The sequence below is a fragment of the Lytechinus variegatus genome, chromosome 12, assembly GCF_018143015.1.
Source record: "Lytechinus variegatus isolate NC3 chromosome 12, Lvar_3.0, whole genome shotgun sequence".
NCBI classification, from domain to species: Eukaryota; Metazoa; Echinodermata; class Echinoidea; order Temnopleuroida; family Toxopneustidae; genus Lytechinus; species Lytechinus variegatus.
Window position 1 is genome coordinate 577501 of NC_054751.1, and position 24960 is coordinate 602460.

Consider the following 24960-nt stretch of genomic DNA (forward strand, 5'->3'; position numbering starts at 1 on the left):
TGTTTTTTAGATAAAGTTAGTTGTCGAATAGGCTCTCCTGGCATTTGAGGTCTCTATCGGTGACGTCACTCAGGATCGTCATGCCTGAACCATCGGCCGGGCAGGGATCGCAATGGTAGTATGATTTATGCATAATGCACTCGATATATACAATAATCTTGTCCTCCCGTTTAAATGAATGTGAAACTCATATAATTTTCATCAGAGCATTCAACAGGAGTACTTATTTCTTTGTTATAAGTGAATTAAAGTCCCTCCAGTGAGTTTGATCACCCCTATTGGGAAAATGTATCACCCCTACGTTGTAACACAGTCAGCTGTTTGCACTCAGGGTCACTCCGTGACCTGTGTGTGCGTTCAAGAGTTGTACACGATTTTCTGTCTCATTTAGGCAGAAATCTTTCATAATGCATCATCATCATTATCATCATCATCACCAACATCATCACCATCATCATCACCGTCACCATCATCATCATTACCATCACCATCATCATGGTAGTCCAGATTAGTAATTTTCAACTTCATACAAATCGTTGTCACGAGTACCGTCGCATTAAGCATCATCCTCCTCATCACCACCACCACCACCACATCATCAACAACAACAACGACAACAATGATCATAACGCATCACCATCGTTATTAGTATCATTGTCGTCACCACCAATATCGTCATCATCTCCAACTCCACAACCACTACATTGACGTATCATTTCGCTTGTTCGTTCCATATAGGCTTATTGTCTCATATCTGCTTTAAAACTGCTTTAAACAGTCAAGAACATTATGGTAGAAACCAATAGTACTAATACCATGGTCACATTTGTTCTACGGCGGCCGTACGGCGAGTTGAAAACAGCCGTTTTATCAATTTTGATTCAAACCACCTATATGTAGTTGGACAAAAAAATGTTAAAACGGCTGTTTTCGACTCGCCGTACGGCGGCCGTAGAACAAATGTTACCATGGCATAATAATGTCAGTTTGAAAACAAAATACAATGATTCTGTTTATAAGACTGTGTAATTCATATTGAATTCATGCTTCTATCTGTTTGAAAATTTAGTTTAATGTGATTTTTATATTTTTTTTTATTTCCAGACCTCGGGATAAGAATGATTTGAGAGCTTACCTAGTATTAATTCAGGTAAAGATCTTGTTATTAATTTACATACTGTTAAATCATTTCGTAGTTTATGCTGATAAGTGCTTGAGTCTATTGATAATACAATAATTAGAGTAAGTTATAGAGCGCTTAAGACATAATATAAGCGCTTATATATTTATTTTACCCCGGTCATCTGATTAAATTTCTCGTTCACGCATACAATGTATACATGTATGCACATCCTCCACTGCATGGGGAAGTATTCCAGCCGGTCGACAATGAAAGGACGGAATATACCCAATTTATTATGAAAATAACAACTTATGATACAACTGGCGTTATAAAATTTATTATGCTGTACGCCAAATTAAAAAGTATGAAAAAAAATAATGATCATGATAATATTACTGGATACTCGCTATTAGTGTGGATCACACTTTGGAAAAGGTGGAATGATTATTGGTGATCATTGAAATGAATCAATAATGTTCTGTTATGAGTTGTTATTGCTGAGTAGCTAAAGTTTATTGCGTTATTGATGTCATCAATCAATGATAATGAAAAATATAATTACGAGCCAACCCTACACATGAGTAGCCGGGCTCAATCGATATATTAATTTTTTTTTCACGAGACTCATTTTGAATTTCTCATGTCAACCAGATATTCATTGTCAATAACAAGTTCCCTGGTTGACATATTTACAGAGTTTTAATTGGACGGCGCGGCAGACAAGGGGGATAAAGGAGGGGGAGTAAGAGGGAGTGGGAGAGAGAGAAAGAGCGAGAGGGGGAGGGGGAGAGAGGGGGAGGAAGAAGAGAAGATAATCATAGATGAGCAATATATATCATGTACGGATCATGGTTTAGATGGGTCAAGAGAGGGAGAGAGAGAGAGAGAGAGAGAGAGAAAAGGGGAGATGACATTAAGAAGATGAAATAGATAGATGGATAGAAAGAAAGAAAGATAGATAGATAGGTAGGTAGGTAGATAGATAGATAGATGGATGGATGGATGGATGGATGGATGGATGGATGGATAGATGGATAGATAAATAGATATAGATAGATAGATATAGATAGATAGATAGATAGAAAGAAAGAAAGATAGAAAGAAAGGTAGATAGGTAGATAGATAGATAGATAGATAGATGGGTAGGTAGGTAGATAGATAGATAGATAGATAGGTAGATGGATAGATAGATATAGATAGATAGAAATATAGATAGATAGGTAGATATAAAGGCGGTTTGGTAGATATAGACAGAAAGAACGGTAATAATATAGGAGAGAGATAAAGACAAAAAGACCTACAGACACAAAAATTTAGCAGAGAAAGATTTTACTGATATAGTTTCAGATAAAGTGGAAAAGCAGAGAGTGAGAGAGGGAGACATATAAGGGATTAAGAATAAGAGAGAAAGAGAGAGGTAGCATATATCTTGTTTTTGCTGGTTGCCTAGCAACGCATAGCATTCATTACTTTAACCCCCGTATACCTATGTACAGAGCAAATTAGTTAATATTATTGACTCGCATAACATCGTCGTTTTTTTCCAATCAACGGCGATGTGGTATTCATTATCATTTATTATACCACTGCAACAATATTTACTGATACAGGAACTTATATAACTGTTTAAAAATAATGGATGAGCGATAAACGTGTTCATGATAAAGCATCTAATTCCTTTTCCCAACTCTGTGGATTTGTGCTGGATAAATTATAATCTAACTAATAGGCCTGTCCAACAATCTGTTGCATGCTAATTCCCAATGCATATATCAGATCAGATTGATATCCCGAATGGGTATTCTTGGAATTGATTTTATTGTCAGTTTATACAGGCCTATATAGGCTGGTTTACAGGTATATGATTCAAGGATATATGTAATACATGTATATATTTATTAGCATGATATAATGCTTTTGTATGCTTTTAAGTAATTAAATAAGCGTTTGGTACCGCGAAATCGAATAAGAGCCTATGAACGACATACTGAAGCTTTTCGAATTGCGATCTAGCTTTATAGCTAGCTTTCATTGTTTTATTCGGTCTCCAAAATTTTCGATTTCACTATCATTTTTTTTCGTTGTTAGTATTGTAATCTTCTCTTAAAGGGATACACCCATGAAAATTATATTGTGTAGGCCTATTAAAAGATTACACGCGGTCGTCTCTGATTCACTTATAGAATATAGTAGGAATCAAAAGGTGGTACTCATAAAGATAAGTGCACAAAATTCGAAATTAATTATTTCGCTCATATACCTGCTGATGGTTTTAATAACGTGACACCATGGCCTTCTTTTGATGGATAGAAATCTATATGCACTTTGTAGTGGGAGCCTGATATGCTTGAATTATCACCAGAGTAAAATTTTACCCCAAAACATAATTGATTTTTTATTAATTCATTACAAACTTTCAAAATTCCGTTGATTGAAAGTCAAACCAATAGATTGTGGTCAGGGGCCAATTTAAAATTGGATCGAATAAGATTTAATTCTAAATCTATTAGATTGAAAACTTCAAGAGAGAAGAAATTTAAAAACGATCCGATGTTACGGGATGAAATTAACCCCCCCCAAAAAAAAGAATAAATAAATATATAAATAATAAATTAATAAATAAAAATGAATAAATTAATAAATAAATAAATAAATAAATAAATAAATAAATGAATAAATAAATAAATAAATAAATAAATAAATTAATTAATTAATCAATTAATAAATATATAAAATGACTTTTTATTCATTTGGTTAAAAACTCAGAATAGAAAGGCACTTTTACTCTGAATAAGAAAATTGCCGGGGATGTGAACTAGCGAGAGAGAAAGAGAAACAGCAAGGAGATGGAAAGCTGCGATGCCGAGTGAGAAAGAGAGAGACAGACAAACGACCATGGACAGGGACAGGCTAAGAAAAGGGGAAGAGGATTGCTCCGCCCAGCCCTTCCTCCGTCGAGAGAGTAAGAAAATAATGATATGACGTACAGAGGAGGGTCACTCATTAATTTATTCGACCACTCTCCTCTAACTTGAACATTATTGATTTCATTTTTTTTCCCCCAGAACCCGCAGTTTGACAAGACCTCGACGTTTGTTATATTTGCTCATCTTCTAAGGCAGCTTTCCACCTTGGCAGACAATGATCATCATTATATGGTGCATTGGTTTAAAGGGTATGTGATCGATGTCACCTGTTTTTTATTATACAATTGTATTCAGGGCGGCTTTCCAGGCGCCACCGCCCCTCCCCAAGCATTATTTTTTTTCTTTCATATTTGAAACAAAGAGAGAAAAGACAAGAAACACGAAAACATACATGTAGAATATAGGGAATGAAAAGTATGGTAAAGAGAATAATTACTCAATGTTTCGATAGAATATAGATTTATTTTCATATGCAAATATAAATTTAAAAATGTTTGATCATCCCCTTCCAAATAACAATGACGCTGACCACAATAACATCATTCATGGAGAGCTCAAATTTATTCGAATATTGTGCCCAGTTATCTCTCTGAAAGTGAACAATGTAATATGAGTTTTATGTTGTCATTCAAAGGATCATGTATCCAATGCTATCCTGCACTGTTTGTGTAAGTCTGATAGTATTTTTTCACTTAAAAAGCAATTACAAGAATGATAAAGGTTAAAGGTTTTCATTTCCATCATCATCATCAATCGTCATTATAATCAAAATCTCATCATTACCATTGGCATTATCATCGTCATCATCCCCTTCCACACTATCACTATCATCGTCGTCATTTTCCACCACCATTGTTCAAGATTTCTCTTCGTCATTATCATCATCATCGTCACCACTACAACCACCACCACCATCATCATCATCATAGCCTTCTCCATCATCATCATCATCATCATCATCATCATCACACCACCACCACCACCACCACTACCATCATCATCATCATCATCAATCGATCATCACCATCATCATCATCAGTCATCATCATCACATCATCGTCATCCTATATCATCATCCTCATCATCATGTATCAGCATCGTCATCATCATCTTAATCAGCATCGCTGTCGTCATTATTGGTTCCTTCTTGAGGCCGCCATAAGTCCAACCGAGCAGAGAATTCCTACTGACTTTCTATTCTCTTCTCATCCAGGTTACCTGCTGCCAACTTCAAGTCGATCGTAGAACGATTGCAACAGTTTACATCCGTCCGTCTTTTCCCGCCAAAAAGTAATGATTTACCGCCTGTTGGTAAATGCTCATGGTGGATACCCAGTGCTACCAAAGTCCTCGCCTTACTCAGTGAGTCATTATACACTGTAAAAATTGCGGTGTTAAAACTGACACCAATTGGTTTTAATAGAGGACCACAACAGTCCTTGAGGTGTTAAAATTACACCCTAGAGATTAAACATAACACTAAAGAGTGTAAATGTAACAACAAAAGGTGTTGTAATAACACCTATAGGTGTAAAACTAACACCACCAATTTAACACCGGTGTAAAATAACTGGTGTGGTCCTCTATGTACACCGGTTAACACCACAGTTTTTGCTGCGTACTATCTCCTCAGTAAAACAATGAATAATGTTACTAATAATAATGATGATGATATTCCGCTCATGATATAGTGCTGACTTCATCGGAACATGTTTAAGGGGTTATTATTTCAATCATACTTTCTATCAAACTCATCCTAAATCTGAATCACCGCAATCCCTCCCAATCAACGTTTTACCAAGAAAAAGGTTATACACATGCAACGACTTGCTTAAAAAAGAAGAATCATTACTCTTTAGTTTCTAGGTCTTGACAATAAAGGTGTAATGATTTCGTACATGGGATTTGTAGAATTATAGTACATGACAATTTCATGCGATTTCAAATCATTAATTATAGTATGAGATTAAGTATATTGGAGATTACTGTGAATACGAATTTGCTTCCAATGTTGAGCGCTTCATACTTTGTCTCAATGTTGTGACTGGGTGAACTTTTTTGAGACAGTAAAATAAAACATTTTATTTTTAAACAGATGCATCCAACTCAATGTGTAAACCTTTGAAGATACCATACACGTGTTTCTATAACAACACTCTGGATAACATCGATCTTATGAAGGAATACCACGCATGGCAAAACCCTGTCGGCCATCAACAAATGTAAGTTCTGTTGTCAAATTGAAAACACTGTTTGCAATAAGCAGATATAAGTCACTTTGTCACATTGTGCGCACTGAATGTATGTTTGCAATCAACAAAATAGTTCCTTTATCAATGCATTCAACCGATATAACTTTGTCACACTGTACGCACTGAATTATGTTTGCAATCAACAAAATAGTTCCTTTATCAAATTGAATACACTGTTTGCAATCAACTGACATAAGTCACTTTGTCACACTGTGCGCACTTAATATTGTGTTGGCAATCAACACAACAAATATAAGATCCTTTATAAAATTGAATACAATGTTGGCAATCAACCGATATAAGTCACTATACACTGTTTGCAATCGACTGATATAAGTGACTTTGTCACACTGTATACGCACTGAATTATGTTGGCAATCAACATAGTTCCTTTATCAAATTGAATACACTGTTTGCAAGCAACTGATATAAGTCACTTTGTTACACTGTGCGCACTGAATATTATGTTGGCAATCAACACAACAAATATAAGTTCCTTTATCAAATTGAATACAATGTTGGCAATCAACCGATATAAGTCACTATACACTGTTTGCAATCAACTGATATAAGTCACTTTGCCACAATACGTACTGAAATTTGTTGGCATTCAACAAAGTAGTTCCTTTATCAAATTGAATACACTGTTTGCAATCAACTGATATAAGTCACTTTGTCACACTGTGCGCACTAAATATTATGTTGGCAATCAACACAACAAATATAAGTTCCTTTATCAAATTGAATACAATGTTGGCAATCAACCGATATAAGTCACTATACACTGTTTGCAATCAACTGATATAAGTCACTTTGTCAACTGTACATATTCAATGTATTGAATTCATGTTGGCAATCAACAAAATAATGTAAGTTCCTTTATGAAACTTTGAGCATTGGATTCATGTTGGCAATCAACAAAATAATGTAAGTTACTTTATGAATTTTATTAAATACATGTTGGCGAGCAATGCTTACAATTCAACAGATATAAATCAGTTATTGTATATTTTGAGAGTTGAATACATGTTAGCAATCAACTTTATAATTTGAGATTTAAGTCATGTTATTTTGAAGCTTTCAGAACCTTTTACCAATCATTTTTCATATATTCGGATGATTTACTATATCTACGTTACTCTTATATTGACTTATTTCACATCAATGAAAATTAGTGGTATAATTTTTTTTCTTCTCATCTCTTCTTATTTTAGCTTCACATTTTGTCAGTATCCGTTTGTTCTGAGCCTTCAGGCTAAGAGGAGCATCATGCAGAAAGATTCAGAACAGCAGATGATAATGACAGCAAGGGTAAGATCACTTTTATCATAATAAAAAAATAAATATGTATATATATATATATAAATACAATGTCGAGTATTGCAGGAAACGGTCAATTTCCGATCAAGTATTAAGTTTTGCATCACAGTTTCAGATTGCATCATTTTATTTCCCCTGAAAATATATATTTACACAATTCTTTATAACGGATTATTGTAACAATGTATCACCACTTTTGAATGAATGTCGCATAATGCCATAGAGGTACTAGATAATATATTCTCTGCAAAAATGATTTAGCTTTGGTCTGCAATGCTAATTTAAGATTGAGAATCGACAGAAATGTCACATTTCAACCTTTTTTTTATTCAACCTCTATTTTTGTCGATTGCAGGTGTATAGCATATAATCTATTCATTAATTTGTGACACGAAGTTGTATAAATGAAATTGTATAAATTGTAATTATCACACAATATGCCCCATTTCCTTCTGTCGATCGATTGCCTTTCATTTTTTTATAGTAATGATCTAAATCTGCCCTTCTGTGGACTGGGTTAGTCTTTAGATTAACGTAATAATGTTGAACAAAAACTATCGAGTGAGTTTTAATCTACATTTCGACTCGCAGAACAATCTAACACTGACAGTGTTTCCATATCTACTACAGATCAATATGTAACAGGTGGGTGTTTCATAAAGCTGTTCGTAAGATAAGAGCGACTTTAAGAACGACTGGTGATCCTTTCTTTTGGTAAATGGTTATGTTCATTGGCGATGGTTAAGCGCGTAAGAAAGGTTCACCAGTCGTTCTTAAAGTCGCTCCTAACTTATACGAAGAGATTTATGAAACGGCCCCCGGATCTCTCTATCCAAATTATATGATGCATCTTCGTCTTATTCCATAGGCTTCAAAATGGGTTTAAGGTGATTCCAAGGCAGGAATGTTATATTCTTTTTAGTTGTCTATTTTGACAAATCATCGCAACAGTTATTACTTCAAGCATCAATGATCTTAAATTTTAAAAGGCAAATTCTATATACATGCACTTCATCAGTCAATTCATGATAATAAAGCTATATGCATAATTACAGGACTCTAATACAAAACATAAAACCTATATCTAATAAAAATTGCACATTACCGATAGATGTCGGTATACATAAATGCATATTATTATTATTATTATCATCATTATTATTTTTATTTGTTAATATTAATAGGATATAGATCTATTCATGGTTGATAGCCAGTCAAGGAGTAATGTAAAACTTGATGTGGTTATTGTTTTTTTTTTGTTTCTTCAGAGAACTCTGGTAGCTAAAGTTCAACAACGTGAGATGCCAAATATGAACATGCTCTTCCTAAATCTCAAAGTACGACGTTCACATCTCGTCTCTGATTCACTACACGAGGTAAACTGTTGTATTTCATAATTCTAGAAATTAAAGACTGATTATTCCATTCATATTGGTGTATGAGCATTTATTTTTTTTCTTTCTCTCTCTCTCTCTCTTTCTTTCTTTCTTTCATTCTTTCATTCATTCATTCTTTCTTTCTATCTATCTATCTATCTATCTATCTTTCTTTCATTTTTTCATTCTTTCTTTCGTTCGTTCTTTCTTTCTTTCTTTCTTTCATTCATTCTTTCTATTTTTCTTTCTTTCTTTCTATCTATCTATCTTTCTTTCTCTCATTTTTTTATTCTTTCTTTCTTGCTTTCTTTTTTCTTTCTTTTTTCTTTCTTTCTTTTTTTCTTTCTTTATATCTATCTATCTATCTATCTATCTACCTATCTATCTTTCTTTCTTTCTTTCTTTCTATCTATCTATCTTTCTTTCTTTCATTCATCAATTCATTCTTTATTTCTTTCTTTCTATCTATCTCATTTTATATCTGTAAACAAAATCGAGTAAACTTTCAGTTTGATATGATTGATTTTTCACCCAGAATCGGTTAAAGAAAAGTGATCTAACCGTCACTACTCTTATGTAAGATTGGAATGGTAGATTGATACTTCGGAAAGGTTCACATCACTTGACCTTACCAAACCTTAAGACAGGCTTTAACATAATGCAATGATCATGACGAAGACAATGTTAATGATTATGTTGTAGGTTGCCAATAAGAAGCAAGACTTGAAGAAGAAACTTCGGGTGTCTTTCGCTGGTGAGCCGGGTCTTGACATGGGCGGTCTGACCAAGGAGTGGTTTCTATTACTTCTAAGAAAGATCTTCAGAGAGGAATACGGTATGAATCATCATTCAAATATTCAGATTTATGGAATGGCTTTCGTAATTCATTTTTCACAAGAGATATTGAGCAGACCTATCTCAATTGCTTACATGTATAAATGTAAATTATTCTTCTATGTAATTGTCACAACTGGGGGAAAGATCATTTGCTTTTTATGCCCCACTTTGTGGAAAAGCCTTCCTGAAGATATAAAAAAATGTACCTCTGTCGAAACTTTCAAAAATCTTCTAAAAACTTTGCTATTTAACTCTTAGCTCTTTATGCGCATTGAGCACTCTACAGAGTGGATTTGGCGCTTTATAAGAGTCTCATTATTATTATTTTGTAATTCTACCTTTTATTTTTTTCATTTCTTTATATGCATTACGATTACTGAGATTCATGCATTGGATTATCAATAAGTTCAGAGACACCTGCAAAAAATAGTCCCGTTTCATAACGACTTATTATAATACTAAAAGGACAGTTTTTAAAACAAATTTACTATCACAGTACACTGTAAAAACACTGTTTAAAATTTTAAGCACGTTGTTCAAGCCCGTCACTATAACAACTAATGTTTAAACTTTTTAAACAAATGTTTAGACTTTTTAAACAAGTTGTTTAAAAGTGGAAAAGCCTTCCTGAAGGCTTTTCAACAACTTTTAAACAAGTTGTTTAAAAGTTTAACCAGTTACACAGCAGTTTAAACATCCTGTTGTTAGAGTGACAGGCTTAAACAACGTGCTAATTTTTTTTTACTGTATATCAGCCAATTAGATTTCATTTTTCAGTAGCTTTTAACAATTATTGCAAATCTGTTATTTTAATAAGCTTTATGAAACGGGCCTATTATGGCATATTAAAACTAGATACTCGCGTCAGGGGGTGGAGTGGGGGTGTTAAAAGAATATTCTCTATCACCATTTTTCTTGGGGGGTTATGGTGTTGTATCTTTCGTGTACATGTTCATAATTAAGGCACATTTTCTTGTGTTGTTTGATTTATTTTACTCAGGGATGTTCACGTACTTCAAGAAGACGCATTGTTTCTGGTTCAACCCCGCCTCCACTGATTGCAATCAAGAATTCAATCTGGTTGGAGTTGTATCCTTTTATCTCTAAAATGATGATATCTCGCTGAGTAAGAGGGTTATTATCAGGTGGTTATGATGCAGAGAGAGAGAGAAAGAGAAAGTGAGGTGGGGAAGAAAGATGCACTGAATTGCAACTCAAAAAGTCAGTTTGCACTTAATCATCAAGTTGCGATTCTTCTTCAGAAGAAGTTGCTCCTGTTTGCCACCGGTAGTGATCGCATCCCTATCGGCGGTATGAGTGAGATGTCATTCAAGATCATAAGGGTTGATACCTCCTCAAACATCAAATATCGCGATGTTAATCTCAATATTCGCCATGAATATAATCCACTTAAATCGGTATACAAGACATAGAATCTACTTGGTAGGGCATAGAGTAAAACTGATGGTAATGATGATGATAATGGTGATGATCATAATGATGAAGATGATGATGGTGGTGATGATGATTATAATGAAGATGATGAGGATCATAATGATGTTCATAATGATGATAATGATGTTGTTGATGATGATGGTGATTTTAATGAAGTTAATGATGGTGATGAGGATGTTCATGATGATGGTGACGCTGAAAATGATAATGAAGATAATGGCGATGGTGAAGAAGATAATGATTATGATGGTGACGATGATGACGACGATGAGGATCATAGTAAAGGTTTTGCTGATAGTGATGGTGATTGTGATGATGATGATGAACTTGATGATGATCAGAAATCTACACTACCATCTCGCTATTAAGGGGAAAGTTTAGTAGCAATTACCCTCCTAATCATCACTATTATCTTTATATAATATCTGTTTCTTTCTCTCTTGCGTGAATACTCTTTGTTTTCTTGACAACCGTCGTTTTATCCAGTTAATGGGTCTAGCAGTCTACAACAGTATCATCCTCGACATCCGATTCCCTGCCATCACCTACAAGAAGCTTCTGAGCCCCGCAGTCGTGCCATACAACAAACCTCAAGCTCATGTGGGAAGGTGCAAAGTCACCCTCGAAGACCTCGAACAAGTCAATCCCGTAGGTTTCACGAACGTCAAACATTTCCCCGAGACTCGTGTGTTAAATTGATATTTCAAAAAAAATATATATATTCTTATAAAAATAAGGATGAAATTAGAGGGTTGAATGTTTACTACCATTTGATAGGATATATATGTTAAAAAATGCACTTGATGTTACTAATCTCTGTGATGTATGCATTGAAGTGATTTCTTTAATCGTCGATGATTAAGTAATTGTTGTTTTAACTACATTTCAGGATCTGTGTCACGGGTTGAAGGAACTCTTAGAGTACAGCGGAGACGTGGAGGAAGATCTGTGTACGACGTTTCAGGTGATGATATGTGATTATTAATTTGAAGTTTTAAAACACAGATAATAATCCCATTTTTACTGATAAGTCTTATAAAAAAGATTATGCCTAAGGTATTGCAGATTTCTATTTGTTTTATACAAGCCAATCAAATGTTATAATCTTATGAGTCACAAGAGTTAACGTATATTTATCAGGTTTCTGAAAATACTGAAATCGTGCGTCTTACTCTGTCTGTCTGTCTCTCCCCCTCTCTCTCTCTCCATCTCCCTCTCTCTCTCTCCGTCTATCTTCCTAATACTCCCTCTCTTTCTAAACTCTCTCTTGCTGTTTTCAAATTTCATTTGCCCTCTCTCCCTCTCTTGTAGCCTTCAACCCCTTACTTTCCCCGTTTTCTATTCTGAGTCGTATTCACGTTTCTCTCCTATTGTTCAAGTACCTCAATGTCATATCCCGATATATTTTCATATTGGCACTGTTTGATAACTGCGAAGTAGTTCATGAATTAATCATTTGATTTATATTCATGTTTTAGTACCGGTAACAATGTTCTTTGACATTGATCAGTTGACGCATGATGCAAATCCAATTTCATTAAAAAAAAATTATGATATAATACCATATCGCTCAATAATGCCTATCCCCTACAATAGAGTTGGTCACGGCTTTTGACTTCGATCGAAAAAAAGGTAACGAATCGATACATTATTTTGTATTCCAGTGTTCAATTCCCGTCTATGGAACGACGATGACCTACGACCTTAAACCAAATGGCGGAGATATTTTTGTTACGAATGGCAACAGGAGAGGTATGATTTATAAGTGAGACGTTGCGAGTACATAATGATTATGATTATTTCTTTGTTCAGATATTCCTTCACCGATTCATTCATAAACAAGCCCAAATAAAAAAATCTCTCAAATTCGTTCAACGATAATATAATTATCATAAAATAGACTACAATTTCATGCAAGTCTGAATAATTCTACCCGTGTTTCTAGCTGATAAAGTTTGTCTTTAATATTATACACTGTTGCTCCACTTTGTACATTTGTAAGCATATCAATTTTTATTTTCGTTGAAAGATTATCATCCCCATGGCGCCACCCTCCCCTTCCCAAGAGTTAAAAGCATAATTCCTGTAATAACCAACCAAATAGAGATAGGATTAGAAGTGTCTTGACGACGCAAAAGAAACGGCGACTCACGGCATGATTAAGCTTTTCGGGGCATAGGAATCTTGATAAGGATGACAGCATTAGCAATTCAGAAATGGCGGGTGTGGACATATTTGTTACAAATTATACTTAATTGTTTTTAAATCTGTTTCTTTCCCTGTAGAATACGTGGATCTGTACGTGAACTTTCTCCTGAACAATTCAGTCTATGAACAATTCGCTGCATTCTACCATGGCTTTCACAGCGTCTGTGCCTCCAATGCTCTTATTATGCTTCGGCCTGAGGAAGTTGAGATGTTGGTTTGTGGGTCTCCCATTATAGACTACGACGAGCTGGAGAAGGTCACCTTATACGATGGCTTTGACAAAGATGACGTCACAATCAAGTAAGATTTTTGCTTATATCATGGTCTTTGCTTTTTAAATAAATGAACTCAAATTTCGCAATGATATGTATATATATATATTTTTTTGGGGGGGGAGCTCAATTACCTCACACCTCCCATGTTTTTAGAGATGCCGTTTCATAGCTCTCTCCGGTGGCTATTCTTATCTCACTGATCCGATCTTGCATTTCAATGCGTATAAGATTCCATTTCTTGCTTGGTTGCTTCGCTATCTCTCCTTGGCCCTCTTATGAAAATTCCTGGCTACTCTAGTGGATGTTGGCCTAGCGTTGATAATGATCTCTGCTCAGGATAACACTGCGCACAATAGCTCCTCAAAGTTCATTTAAAATTCTCCCCATAGATTTGGTGGCAGCGGTGGGATGTGACGTCATCAATTCATATAAGCAATGAAACTATATTTGTTTTCAAGGCACACTTGAATTCTATGTATGTCGTGATGTATGATTCGTGTAGCCTTGATCCTTGCAATGATTATGATATATATATATTGACAATTACAGCGTTGAACCATACATTTAGACAACCACAAAAAGTTGAAATCGGTAAACCAAACGCTTTAGTCTGTACACTGGTTGATCTGCTAAACTACGTTCGCTATTAGTAAAATGTCATAAATTTAAAATAAATCCCCAGTAACAGCGGTTATTGCTGTCTACAAAATCAGTAACCTCATCAGATTGAACTATCAAGTCTAATGCTAATCTCAAATCATTAAAATGTCTATATTTTTCTTTCACTCTCAACCAGATACTTCTGGGAGGTTGCCAAGGGTTATCCCCTCCCTCTTCAGAAGAAGTTGCTCCTGTTTGCCACCGGTAGTGATCGCATCCCTATCGGCGGAATGGGTGAGATGTCATTCAAGATCATAAGGGTTGATACCTCCTCAAACATGTGAGTAAATGTTTTATTCATTTAAAAAAAATCTCCTCTTTTGGACTGGGTGGACTTCCTTAGCCATTATGCATGATAGGGATCTGCTCCGGTGAAAGTGGCTCTGATGGAAACCCTTTACATAGAGCCAAAGTTAAAACCTGGCAACTTGCAACCATGATATTGATAATTTTGAAAAGTGCTATGCATTTTGATATCATAGTATCATTGATGATTTTAGACCATCCTATATCTGTCTAAAGAATCAATGCTACCACATCCCCTATTTCTCTTTTTTAACATCATCCCTAAAAAAAGAGGACATCCTTCGAAAATTCACGAGATAAACTGCCAGTTGCATGCCTACAAGAATTGACTTGGTAAAATTCCTAATAATATGAGTTCACTATATACTGTTACTGGACAAGTTCAATGAACAGCGAATACATTCCAAAATACTGACATAGCATAAATTCTCAGTGGTCTTATCGTTTGAACTTAAAGCATCTCAGTTATTTCTTCTCGACACATCTCACGCCTTAAGTATAATCACGAACATCACACTCCATTACTTTTTGGAGTCATATCTTCTCACATTTCTGGCTGACATCTTTTATGGACGAATCCTTAAAGCTTTGATTATTGGATCCTGGGATTGTCTACCTCATTTTGTACCATAATTTGTACCAAAATATGTCCCTTTGGTTTATAGTAGCTTCGCCTATGGGAGATGATGATAAAAAGGGTCAGTTTGGGAGATTGAAGGGCTCTTTAAAAGGGTATATACCCCGGCCCCAAAGCTGCATGCACCTTACCCCCAATGTCATTCAGATTTGCGCATGCTATTCAAAAGACATTTCCATTGCTAGTCATAAGAATTCCCGACATAGCACCAGTATGATGTTTGAATGAAAAATGTACATGCTCATGAAATCTAAACATGTCTTTCCTTTCTTCATTTTCATGTTCATTTAGGCTTCCCATGTCTCACACATGCTTCAACCAGCTCATTTTGCCTCCTTATAAAAGCAAACGACAGTTGAAGCAGAAGCTAACAATCGCCATCTCCAATGCAGAAGGATTTGGATTAGAGTAGCCAATGGTAGCCGATAAATGTAATTGGACTACGAGGAGAGGCTCAGAATTTCTGTTGTCCTATAGCGCCGAGGGCGCCGCAATGATGTTAGGATTTGTGTCTGGTTATTAGACCTTTCCTATTTTAAAAGACAGAACCTTCGATCTCTTAAGAAACTGCGGACTAGATTCATTAAAAGCAAAAGGAACAAAGCCTATGCAATGGATCAGGTGCGGGACTAATAGCGAAAAGATCGACTTGTGTATGGTGTGCTTTCGCGGTGTTGGTATACTCTACAGGTCCTCGGTTGATGCATATAAATCGAATTATGTGTGTTTCAAATGGATGAGACATGGAAGTCATGAAGAAGAAAACGCAAAGTTGGCGCCGCAACGAGACGACTACTATCCATCATTATCACGCGACAATTTGACTGTCCATGCGTTTCTCATGATATTATTGGAAGGACATTTTCATCACCAAACCTTGAGCAAAATACTAATTAATGCTGGACGTTGCGCTGTTATGTGAGGATGACATACTTCAAGCATAGCACTATAACTGCGTCGGCTGTTCCATAGAATATCATTGACAAAGACAAATTACTGTTTACATCTGAGTATTTAAATTTAGCAATATAGAACATTATGGTAAAAAAAGAACAAACATGAGTAATGCAGTCGACGTAATTATTGATGTATCGAATTATGAATTGATAGATGATTATAGAATTATTTGTAGCCCTACGTCATGCTGAATTTGTTTAAGTGCTTTCTCATTGTCTTTCAGATGGGTGCCCAGGCTCTGTTAATATTTTATTTGAGGGAGCGTGGGTGTGTGTGTGTGTGTAGTGGTAGGGTGTTTGTGTGTGTGGGTGTGTGTGTAATAGGGGAGAGTGAGTAGAGCAGAAAGCTGGAGATAAATGGGAGAGGCTGAAAACTATAGGTACAAGGAGAGAGAGTGTGTGGGTGTGTGTGTGTGATGTGCGGATGTCATGTAATGTATGACAGAAACATCGAGAGAGAGAGAGAAGGAAATTTATCAAGCCATTTTGTTTGTTACCAATGTTACTGTGTTACAATGGGTTGACATCAGTGGCATGTAACTTGTGAAATTATTTGTAATCATTCAACTGCTTAGACAAAGATACAATTGCCATGTCAAAGGTTTCCATATTCACATTTTATGACATAAAACCGATTATGCTTATTTTATGAGAAAAATATATACATTGTTAGTGTATAAGTATCCAATTGGACAGTGATAATAAACATTTCATGAACAGCCACACGACAGTTTATTGTTGGTGAGGGTGATAATAAGCCAGTTCGTAATTCCTTTCTGCGGATGATCAAAAGATTCTACGCATGATCAGAGGAAGGTCATTTGTACTAAAATGACATGGTGGCTAATGAGATAAGCACCAACTTTGATGTCTTGATTATTTATATATTCTTTTGAATTGTGATTTTCATTTACATCCACAAAAACAACAATGCGTCCACGAACGACTGGTATTTCACGTGCAGTTTGCCAAGTACATTGTGCAACATGCTATGATATATATTCAAAGTAGGAATGCAATAAATACCTTCATTTAGTGTTCACTAGTGTGCTATTCTAGTCACCTGATCTATTCAATTTCTTCATCTTGCTATGTAAGGCAAGCTTACGTAATATCTTGCTTTGAAATCTGCCTATCATAATGAAAGAAATGAAAGGTCATTTGACCAAAATTGTCCGTGAAGTAGGGCCTAACTATTACACTGTATATAGCCCTTGACACTCACTTTATCAGAACTTGACAAGTGAGCCGCTTCTACTCTTTCTTATTATTTTCTTTCATCTATCAGAAAAAAAACAAGAGGAATGATCTGTGAGGTTAATATAGGTTCATTTGCAAGAATATTATTGTAGTTTCAAGTACATGTACATCAGATGTACATTGTGTAAAGTGTAAGCCACGCGATCAATGGAGTGCAATGGTGGCAAGTCCTATCATAGATTTTGTTACAGTAGCCTCGGGAAGGGTGTTTCGCGGAGTGTGCCGGCGTTTTACATCCCCTGTGATACCGGAATATGTGCCCGATGAGCTGTTGTTGACTAAATCATAGAATTGGAATTCATAAGTGTTTAATCATTTTACAGACATTTTATTCACTCGTGAAGGCGGCGATTTACATTTCACCATCATCGCGTTCATGTAGAAATAATAATGATCTCGGTAGTCTAATGCAGAATATATACAACCTTCCTCTGAACTCAATTTTCCAAATTTTTTATATAAATAAATTGATTTATTCATCATGTTAAGGCGCCATCATGGATTGCAAATGTTAACGTTAAGAAAGTGAGCAAACTGCGTGTCTTAAAACAGTACAGCAAAACCAAAAATGTGCTAAGAATACTAGTACTTCATTTTTTTGAAATGTAATGCAGAATTAAAAACATTCGGATTTCCTGATATTAAGCATAAAAACGCAAAGTTTAGAGATTAAAATAATCAAATCGCTTGTAATGTTGAAGTGACACCACCTCCTTCTCTACTCTCTTTTTTGATGTCTCCTTTTACACATCTTTCGTAGTGGAATAAACAAAATTACCTCTTTTTTTCCACCTAATTATTTTCTTTCTTCATCTTACCTTTCCTCTTTTAACACTTGTCTATTACTTCTCCATCCTTCACTTGCTCTTCTTTCATCTCTTTTTTTAATGTTCGATTGCCATATATGCCTTCATATACTATCAAAATATTTCCACTGAAATCTGACATCGTTATGCCAATAATTCTATTTTTAAAAATGCACATTTCAACAATTTCATTCCTTTTTTTAAGGTCTATCTTTTTATTGATGATTAAACTCTGTATTAAGTGACCATCGTAATAATGATAATTATGAAGTGAGGGGATTCACAGACTTTCATAGTCGGAGTGTGCTATTTTGTGAAATGACAGGTGACCTCAAAGTATTCTTCTTTAGGCAGAAGTGTCAATATAATTTATTACACAGTGTTCGCATGTGAGTATGTGTTAACGTAAATCTAATTGAAATGATTTATATTGGACAAAATGTATTAAAATGTGTCAATAAATAGATATACTTAGAGTGTTTGCAATGCATTGTAAATAAAAAATAGAATATTTTAAAGAAATCAACACTTGAAATTGCCCTGTGTTTGTTGTTTTGCATTTTGTTAACTTTTAACAAGTAAATATTTTTTGGGGGGAACAATATGTGAATTGATGAAGAAGCTCTCTTCTAATGGTTATTATTTTCAATGTTGCCACTTTAACCCATTCTCTATTCTTCTAAATTAAATATTTACGTTATTGCCTCATGTCATTTTATAGCTTATAGAAAAATGAATACACACAATGCACATATTTTTACAATACTGATATGATACAAATTTATTTTACTTGATAATAAGTCATCAAACATTCATTTTGAAATTTTGGTATTAAAAGTGGAATATTATTTCTCTGTGGCAAAATTTACTTACCTGTTTATCATTTAAATTACACAACCTGATAATTTTAACAGAAAAATCTCTCCAAATTAGTTTTGTAAAACATACAGAATACAAACATTAGATAGATGAAAATAAGGAAATGAAAAATATTTGACAAACATAAAAAATAAGTCCTTCACGCATGTGAAAACAAATCATTTACCAAATTTGAATCAGATCTGTAAGGTAGAGCTAGTTAATTGTGGACTTTGTGGCCCCATTTCAATTTTATTTTCTCTATCGTTGCAAGAAACTGCAAAATTCTTGATGTTGAATATCTTAAGACTTTGATAAGAATTCAAATTCCCATTCCACAAAGACATTCGCTACCAGTTGTCTGAACATTACTGAACTCTTTCATGATATCTTAATATTTTGATAAGAATATTCATCTTCCCATTCCACAAAGACATTCCCTGCCAGTTGACTGAAAATTACTTAACTCTTACAGACTATTCCGCTGTTGTCAATTTGGTAAACTGCCAATTCATCCACTCACCACATGTCTACCTTCATAATGCCATTCCATCCATCAACATTTCATCTAACAACCATTTGGACCAATAATCACTTAATCCAATCACCAGTTGGTCTATGAACATTTTGTCTCATGCAGTTGGTCTAATACTCGTTTTACTTTCATTCATTTTGCCAAATTAACACTTAGTCTAATTAGACCAAATGGTATACGGACTATATGCAAATGGCTCTTGGACTAACTGGTTATTAGACTAAATGAAGAGTTGACAAAATGGCAATTAGACCGTGTGGATATTAGACAAAATGATGGTAGACCAAATGATAGCAGAAGAGTTGGCAATCGGATGAACTGGCATTGGACCCAATGAAAATAAACCATTCATTCTGCATTATTTAATTATTTATTTATTTTAATATAAGTGACAAAAAAACTTACTATTAAATTATGATGATGAAACATGTATTTGATATCTTGTGGAAAATAAGTTACATTATAATTTTTATATGAAAAATTCCAGTTTACTTTAATCATCCTGGAGCCTGTTGCATAAAACTTTTTACCTGAGAAAACTCTGGTAAAAATTGAAAACTATGGTTAGTCTGATTTCTGCCATTGACTTTAACACAGGGCAAAAACTCCGGTAAAAACAACCTGAGTTTTCTCAGGTAAAAAGTTTTATGCAACGGGCCCCTGGACAAAATAGGAATTCCCTTTTGTGCAGTCAAGCAATTAAATTTTGAAAATGTCACATAAGGGCCGTTTCATAAAGCTGTTAGTAAGTTAAGAGCGACTTTAAGGATGACTAGGGGATTCTTTCTTATGGTAAATGATATTCATCATTAAATGTTCATTGGTGAATATTGTACAAAAGGATCACCAGTCGTTCTTAAAGTTGCTCGTAACTTACGAACAGCTTTATGAAAAACCCACCATGGCCCTGTGACACAAAGGTTGGTGATTAATCGCTAAATGAATTGGCCTATCAGGATCATCGTTACACACACGTTTTGCTCAGTAGACTGACAAGGGACTAATCATAACTCTTCGTTCAAATCCGCAATTTATCACTAACACTTGTGTCAAGGGGCCCAGGTTACACAAGTGGAATATCAGGTAACATCACACACAGATGTTTTCATGGAATTTAGACAATATGGCCTGTATTCTGAACGCAGGTTTAAATTAAACCCTGGTTTTAAGTTGTGGTTAAACTGTGGAGAGCCAATTGGTGCACAAATCCCTAACAATACAAATCCACTTTATTAACTCATTTGACACTCATACTGTTCATAATTGTCTGGGAATGATAACTTAAGTATTTTTTTCATTATGAAAGCAAAAGGAAACAAAATAGTAAACATAAGAAATGTACAATATAAACAGAATTTTTTAAATGTTGGCTCCCCGCAGTTTCAGCAGAGAGTTGGACTGTGGTCTAAGTTAAACTTGACTTCAGAATACGAGCCTATAAAACTACTGTAGGCCTACTTTTAAGCAGCTATACCCAATTACCCTGTAATATAGTTATAAATACTTGTCAAGTTGTCATAATCCTTTAAAGTCCATATTCTAGTTGACCAATTAAGTGAGCAACAATTTCAAGAGAAAATCTTTGAAATCAAGGTTTAATCTATTTTGAATTGAAAATCACAGACAGAATAATGTTAATTCACTTAATTAGTATTATTATTTCTATCATTATGACATAGGTTATGCAAGCCAAACATTTGAAATAATGAATACTTGTTGCTTGGAAATAAATACACTGAAAATCACCAACACAGATATACACAGATATGGGTACATGCACATTGAATAACACAGCTGGGTTAAAGACTGACAGAAAGTCTTGTTTTCTAGTCTGCAGGCACAGACCCTGATTGAAACTTTGATCAACAAGTGGGTCTTTGCACAAGACTAGCATATAACTTGCTGTTTCAATTTGAGCAAGAGGGCCTTCTTTACACAAGTCAATGTAGGCTGGGTATTCAGACCCTTTAAACTCGAGTGAAGGGTTGGCAGAGTAGACTACCCTCATTCCTTGAAATATTTGTGCATTGTATAAAGATATGGTGGGCAGAATCAAAAATTCTTCACAAGTGGGTCAGAGAAGTTCAATGATAACATGCACAGTACGAGAACAGGTACAAGTGCAGAATAATTTCATTAAGCTTGTTATCAATTACAAATACTACTATAATTCTATAAAGCCAATCAAATAACATGATTTTCAGTAGCTTATAACTCTAGTTTGTATTACTTGCCAGTGCTAATATGTTTTAGGTATCGGGGAACATAATTTTTAAAGTGGAACATGATTAAGAGAGAAACTCTGATGAAAGTATGATACATCACCTTGGGGACATCAGGGGCCCCATTTCATAAAGAGTTACAACTGTTGTAACTTTCCCATTATGGCAACTACCATGGAAACCTTGATTATGATTGGCTGCTGAGCCCCGTTGCCATGGTTGTTGCCATAATGGCAAAGTCACAACAGTTGTAGGAATCTCGGTGTTCATTTTGACTCTGAGCTGTCAATGTCATCACACATCACAGCTACTTGCCGATCAGTATACTTAAAATTACGTAATATTCATAGCATTAGGAAATCTCTGTCATCTAAAGTTGCAGCATCTGTGATTCACTCATATGTAATATCTCGTATTGATTATGGAAATGCTTTATTGTTTAAGATCACATCGTATCAACTTGCCAAGCTGCAACATGCTCAAAATTCTGCTGCTCGGGTCCTCAGTGGAACATCTCGTTTCACCCATATCACTCCAATTCTCAAAAATCTTCACTGGTTACCGGTATCTAAGAATAGAATTCAAAATCCTACACCACACATGGAAAACATTGCATGGTCAGTCTCCTTTATACCTTCAAAATCTAATCTCTGAATACATTCCCGTAAGAAATCTCCGATCCTCTACTAATAAACAGCTAAATGTACAAAGAACGAATTTAACTCTGGGAGAAAAGGCATTCGCCTCATCAGCTCCATCTCTCTGGAATGCTCTTCCACTGAGGATCCGATCAGCAGAATCACTTGAGGCATTTAAAAAATACCTAAAATCTTATCTGTTTTCTTCTTATTTTTGTTAAATATTGTTAGCTAATTTCATTTATTCATGCACCCATACATATGCAAATTATTTTATCTGTAATTCCCAATCCCTCTGCGCCTCGGAATAGTTCACTAGATAGATGGCGCATAATAAATGCTGTGTTTATTATTATTATTATTGTAACACCTTTATGAAACGGGTCTCAGATTTGCTAAACAATAGTTTTTCGTCGTTATAAATAGACATCTTAACCGACCAATAAAAGTAGATGATTACAATTCAAGATGAAGTATTCTCCTCCTTATCCGGGACATCAAAGTAATCAACATGCGCGCCAGACTCGAAATCGTCTCCCTCCAGAATGACAGCCAACTTGGCTGCAGTTTGATGAGGTTTGAGGAGCACGTTTTTGGTCTCCAGATCCCTCATCATCTCTCTGAACTCTTGGTCAATGCTCTTGTTGATGATTTCTCTATACATGTCTGTATCGACTGGTCCCGGGGAGTAGTTCAGGAAGCGCACGTCGGGTTCCTCAATGGCATAGGTCCTCACCATCATTGCTCTGGCAGCCTTCCCCATGTTGTACAAACCGCTGAACAGAAAAAGGAAAGAGGCAGGATTTGGTGTCATTAATCAATGTGTAGGATGCTCCTAGAACCCATGAAAACTGAGACATTCTTTTGATCATGTACAATATATGAGAAGACAGTATTAATCACCTGCTTTGAGAATTATTTTATCAATGCTGATAATTTACATTACTCCCCTCTAACTTGATAGAATAATCAGAACAATCAGAAGTAGAAGAAAATAGATTTAAAATGTTATCAATTGAAACAATCAATTTATTAAAACATGGCTGAACTCATAACAAAATTAGAGCTATCCACTCTTTAACTATCAATATCATGCATTTAAAATCAAGCAGAAATTCTGAGGACCATAACCAAATGAAAATTGTTGAATGATATTACTCACTCAAAACATAAACTGAAGTGTCTGGTACTTTCTACCTAAAGTTTAGGCCTAGGCCTATATCACTCACAATAAAAATTTCCCCAAAATATTCCATAAAAATATTAGTTTTCTCACTGCGAATAGCTACCATGTACAAGCTAAAGATTGAAGATGAAATCAGTAACTAATAAATTAGTAATAATCTAAGTTTGGACTTTGATTGATCATTTATTTAGTATGTATTCAGGGTCGCGGTGATGTACTGACATTTAGATTGGACTCTATTTAATTGAATTTACCTTGTCTTCATAGGCTTAATGGCACAAAGAGAAGTCACGTTGATAACGGTTCTTCTCAGCCCCTCCCTCTTTGGGAAGGTCCGCAAGAAATGCGAGGTCAACATCAGCATCGACGTCAAGTTAAGCATGAAATACTGCTGCACATAATCCACGTCAGAGGCGGTCATCTGCTTCATATACCTAGACATGTCATTGATACTTGCTGCGTTATTGATGAGCAAGACATGTTGAAAATCTGACGGGTTTGTCGTTCCAGTGAGACTGGAAAGAGATTCGGACAGGGTACCTGCATTTGCGAGATCGGCGGTGACTACACTGACGTTCACGCCGGGCGCAACGGCCTGGACTTGACGCTGGGTCTCGTTGAGATCAGCTGTGGAACGTCCCGTGAGGACTACTGTTGACCCTGGGCCAAATTTCGCAGATAATGTTGCTGCTATGGCACGTCCTATGCCTCTACTTCCTCCTGTGATTATACAAAATGTCTTTGAGTCCAATACTTGTGTGGCTGCCATGATTCAAACAACAAAATTTGCTGACGTTCTTTCCAAGACCAGACAACAGTTAACGATCTTTTGGCTGAGATGGCGCCCTTAATCTGCGCCTGCGTGTAGCCTAACCGCGCCGAGCAAGGTGCGTGTCGCCGAACGAGAAAAATCACAAGTCCGTGTTCGAATCTTAGTTATAATTCTATATATTATGTTCTACATACATTTATATACACTTCTCTATTTTATTCAAAGAATTGAATACACGATAGATTCATACCTTTAGCAATGTATGCACGTGTCTGAAAATTGATACTGTACCATTACGAATAAATTTCAATTTTTATTTCATATTTCATTAGCTAGTTTTGGTTCAAAACG

At 35.3% G+C, this 24960-nt stretch overlaps 2 protein-coding genes across 2 annotated transcripts in view; one reads left to right on the top strand and one right to left on the bottom strand.

The window, feature by feature from the left end:
• The window catches only part of LOC121425492 (probable E3 ubiquitin-protein ligase HECTD2), a 30790-nt gene extending 14505 nt beyond the window's left edge, over positions 1 to 16285 (top strand). The window contains exons 5-18 of the mRNA XM_041621561.1: positions 1105 to 1150; positions 4189 to 4298; positions 5264 to 5412; positions 6146 to 6272; positions 7517 to 7613; positions 8891 to 8998; positions 9701 to 9833; positions 10836 to 10924; positions 11777 to 11938; positions 12180 to 12254; positions 12955 to 13042; positions 13576 to 13798; positions 14570 to 14713; positions 15668 to 16285. Of these exons, the coding sequence (XP_041477495.1) occupies positions 1105 to 1150; positions 4189 to 4298; positions 5264 to 5412; positions 6146 to 6272; positions 7517 to 7613; positions 8891 to 8998; positions 9701 to 9833; positions 10836 to 10924; positions 11777 to 11938; positions 12180 to 12254; positions 12955 to 13042; positions 13576 to 13798; positions 14570 to 14713; positions 15668 to 15788 (1672 nt within the window). The 3' untranslated portion in view covers positions 15789 to 16285. The remainder of the gene's footprint in view (positions 1 to 1104; positions 1151 to 4188; positions 4299 to 5263; positions 5413 to 6145; positions 6273 to 7516; positions 7614 to 8890; positions 8999 to 9700; positions 9834 to 10835; positions 10925 to 11776; positions 11939 to 12179; positions 12255 to 12954; positions 13043 to 13575; positions 13799 to 14569; positions 14714 to 15667) is intronic.
• A 4942-nt stretch (positions 16286 to 21227) lies between these two features.
• Positions 21228 to 24666, bottom strand: LOC121425423 (sepiapterin reductase-like). The gene is made up of 2 exons (XM_041621469.1): positions 24092 to 24666; positions 21228 to 23427 (listed from the first exon to the last, which is right to left on the bottom strand). Exons 1-2 carry the CDS (start codon positions 24604 to 24606, stop codon positions 23115 to 23117), a joined length of 828 nt encoding a protein of 275 aa, XP_041477403.1. The 5' UTR covers positions 24607 to 24666; the 3' UTR covers positions 21228 to 23114.
• Positions 24667 to 24960: the final 294 nt, after the last annotated feature.

Coding starts and splice junctions, on each gene's coding strand:
- LOC121425423 (XM_041621469.1), bottom strand. CDS start 24,606: ATGGCAGCCACACAAGTATTGGACTCAAAGACATTTTGTATAATCACA. Junction 23,428..24,091: donor ATTAAGCCTATGAAGACAAG/GTAAATTCAATT, acceptor TTTTCTGTTCAG/CGGTTTGTACAACATGGGGA.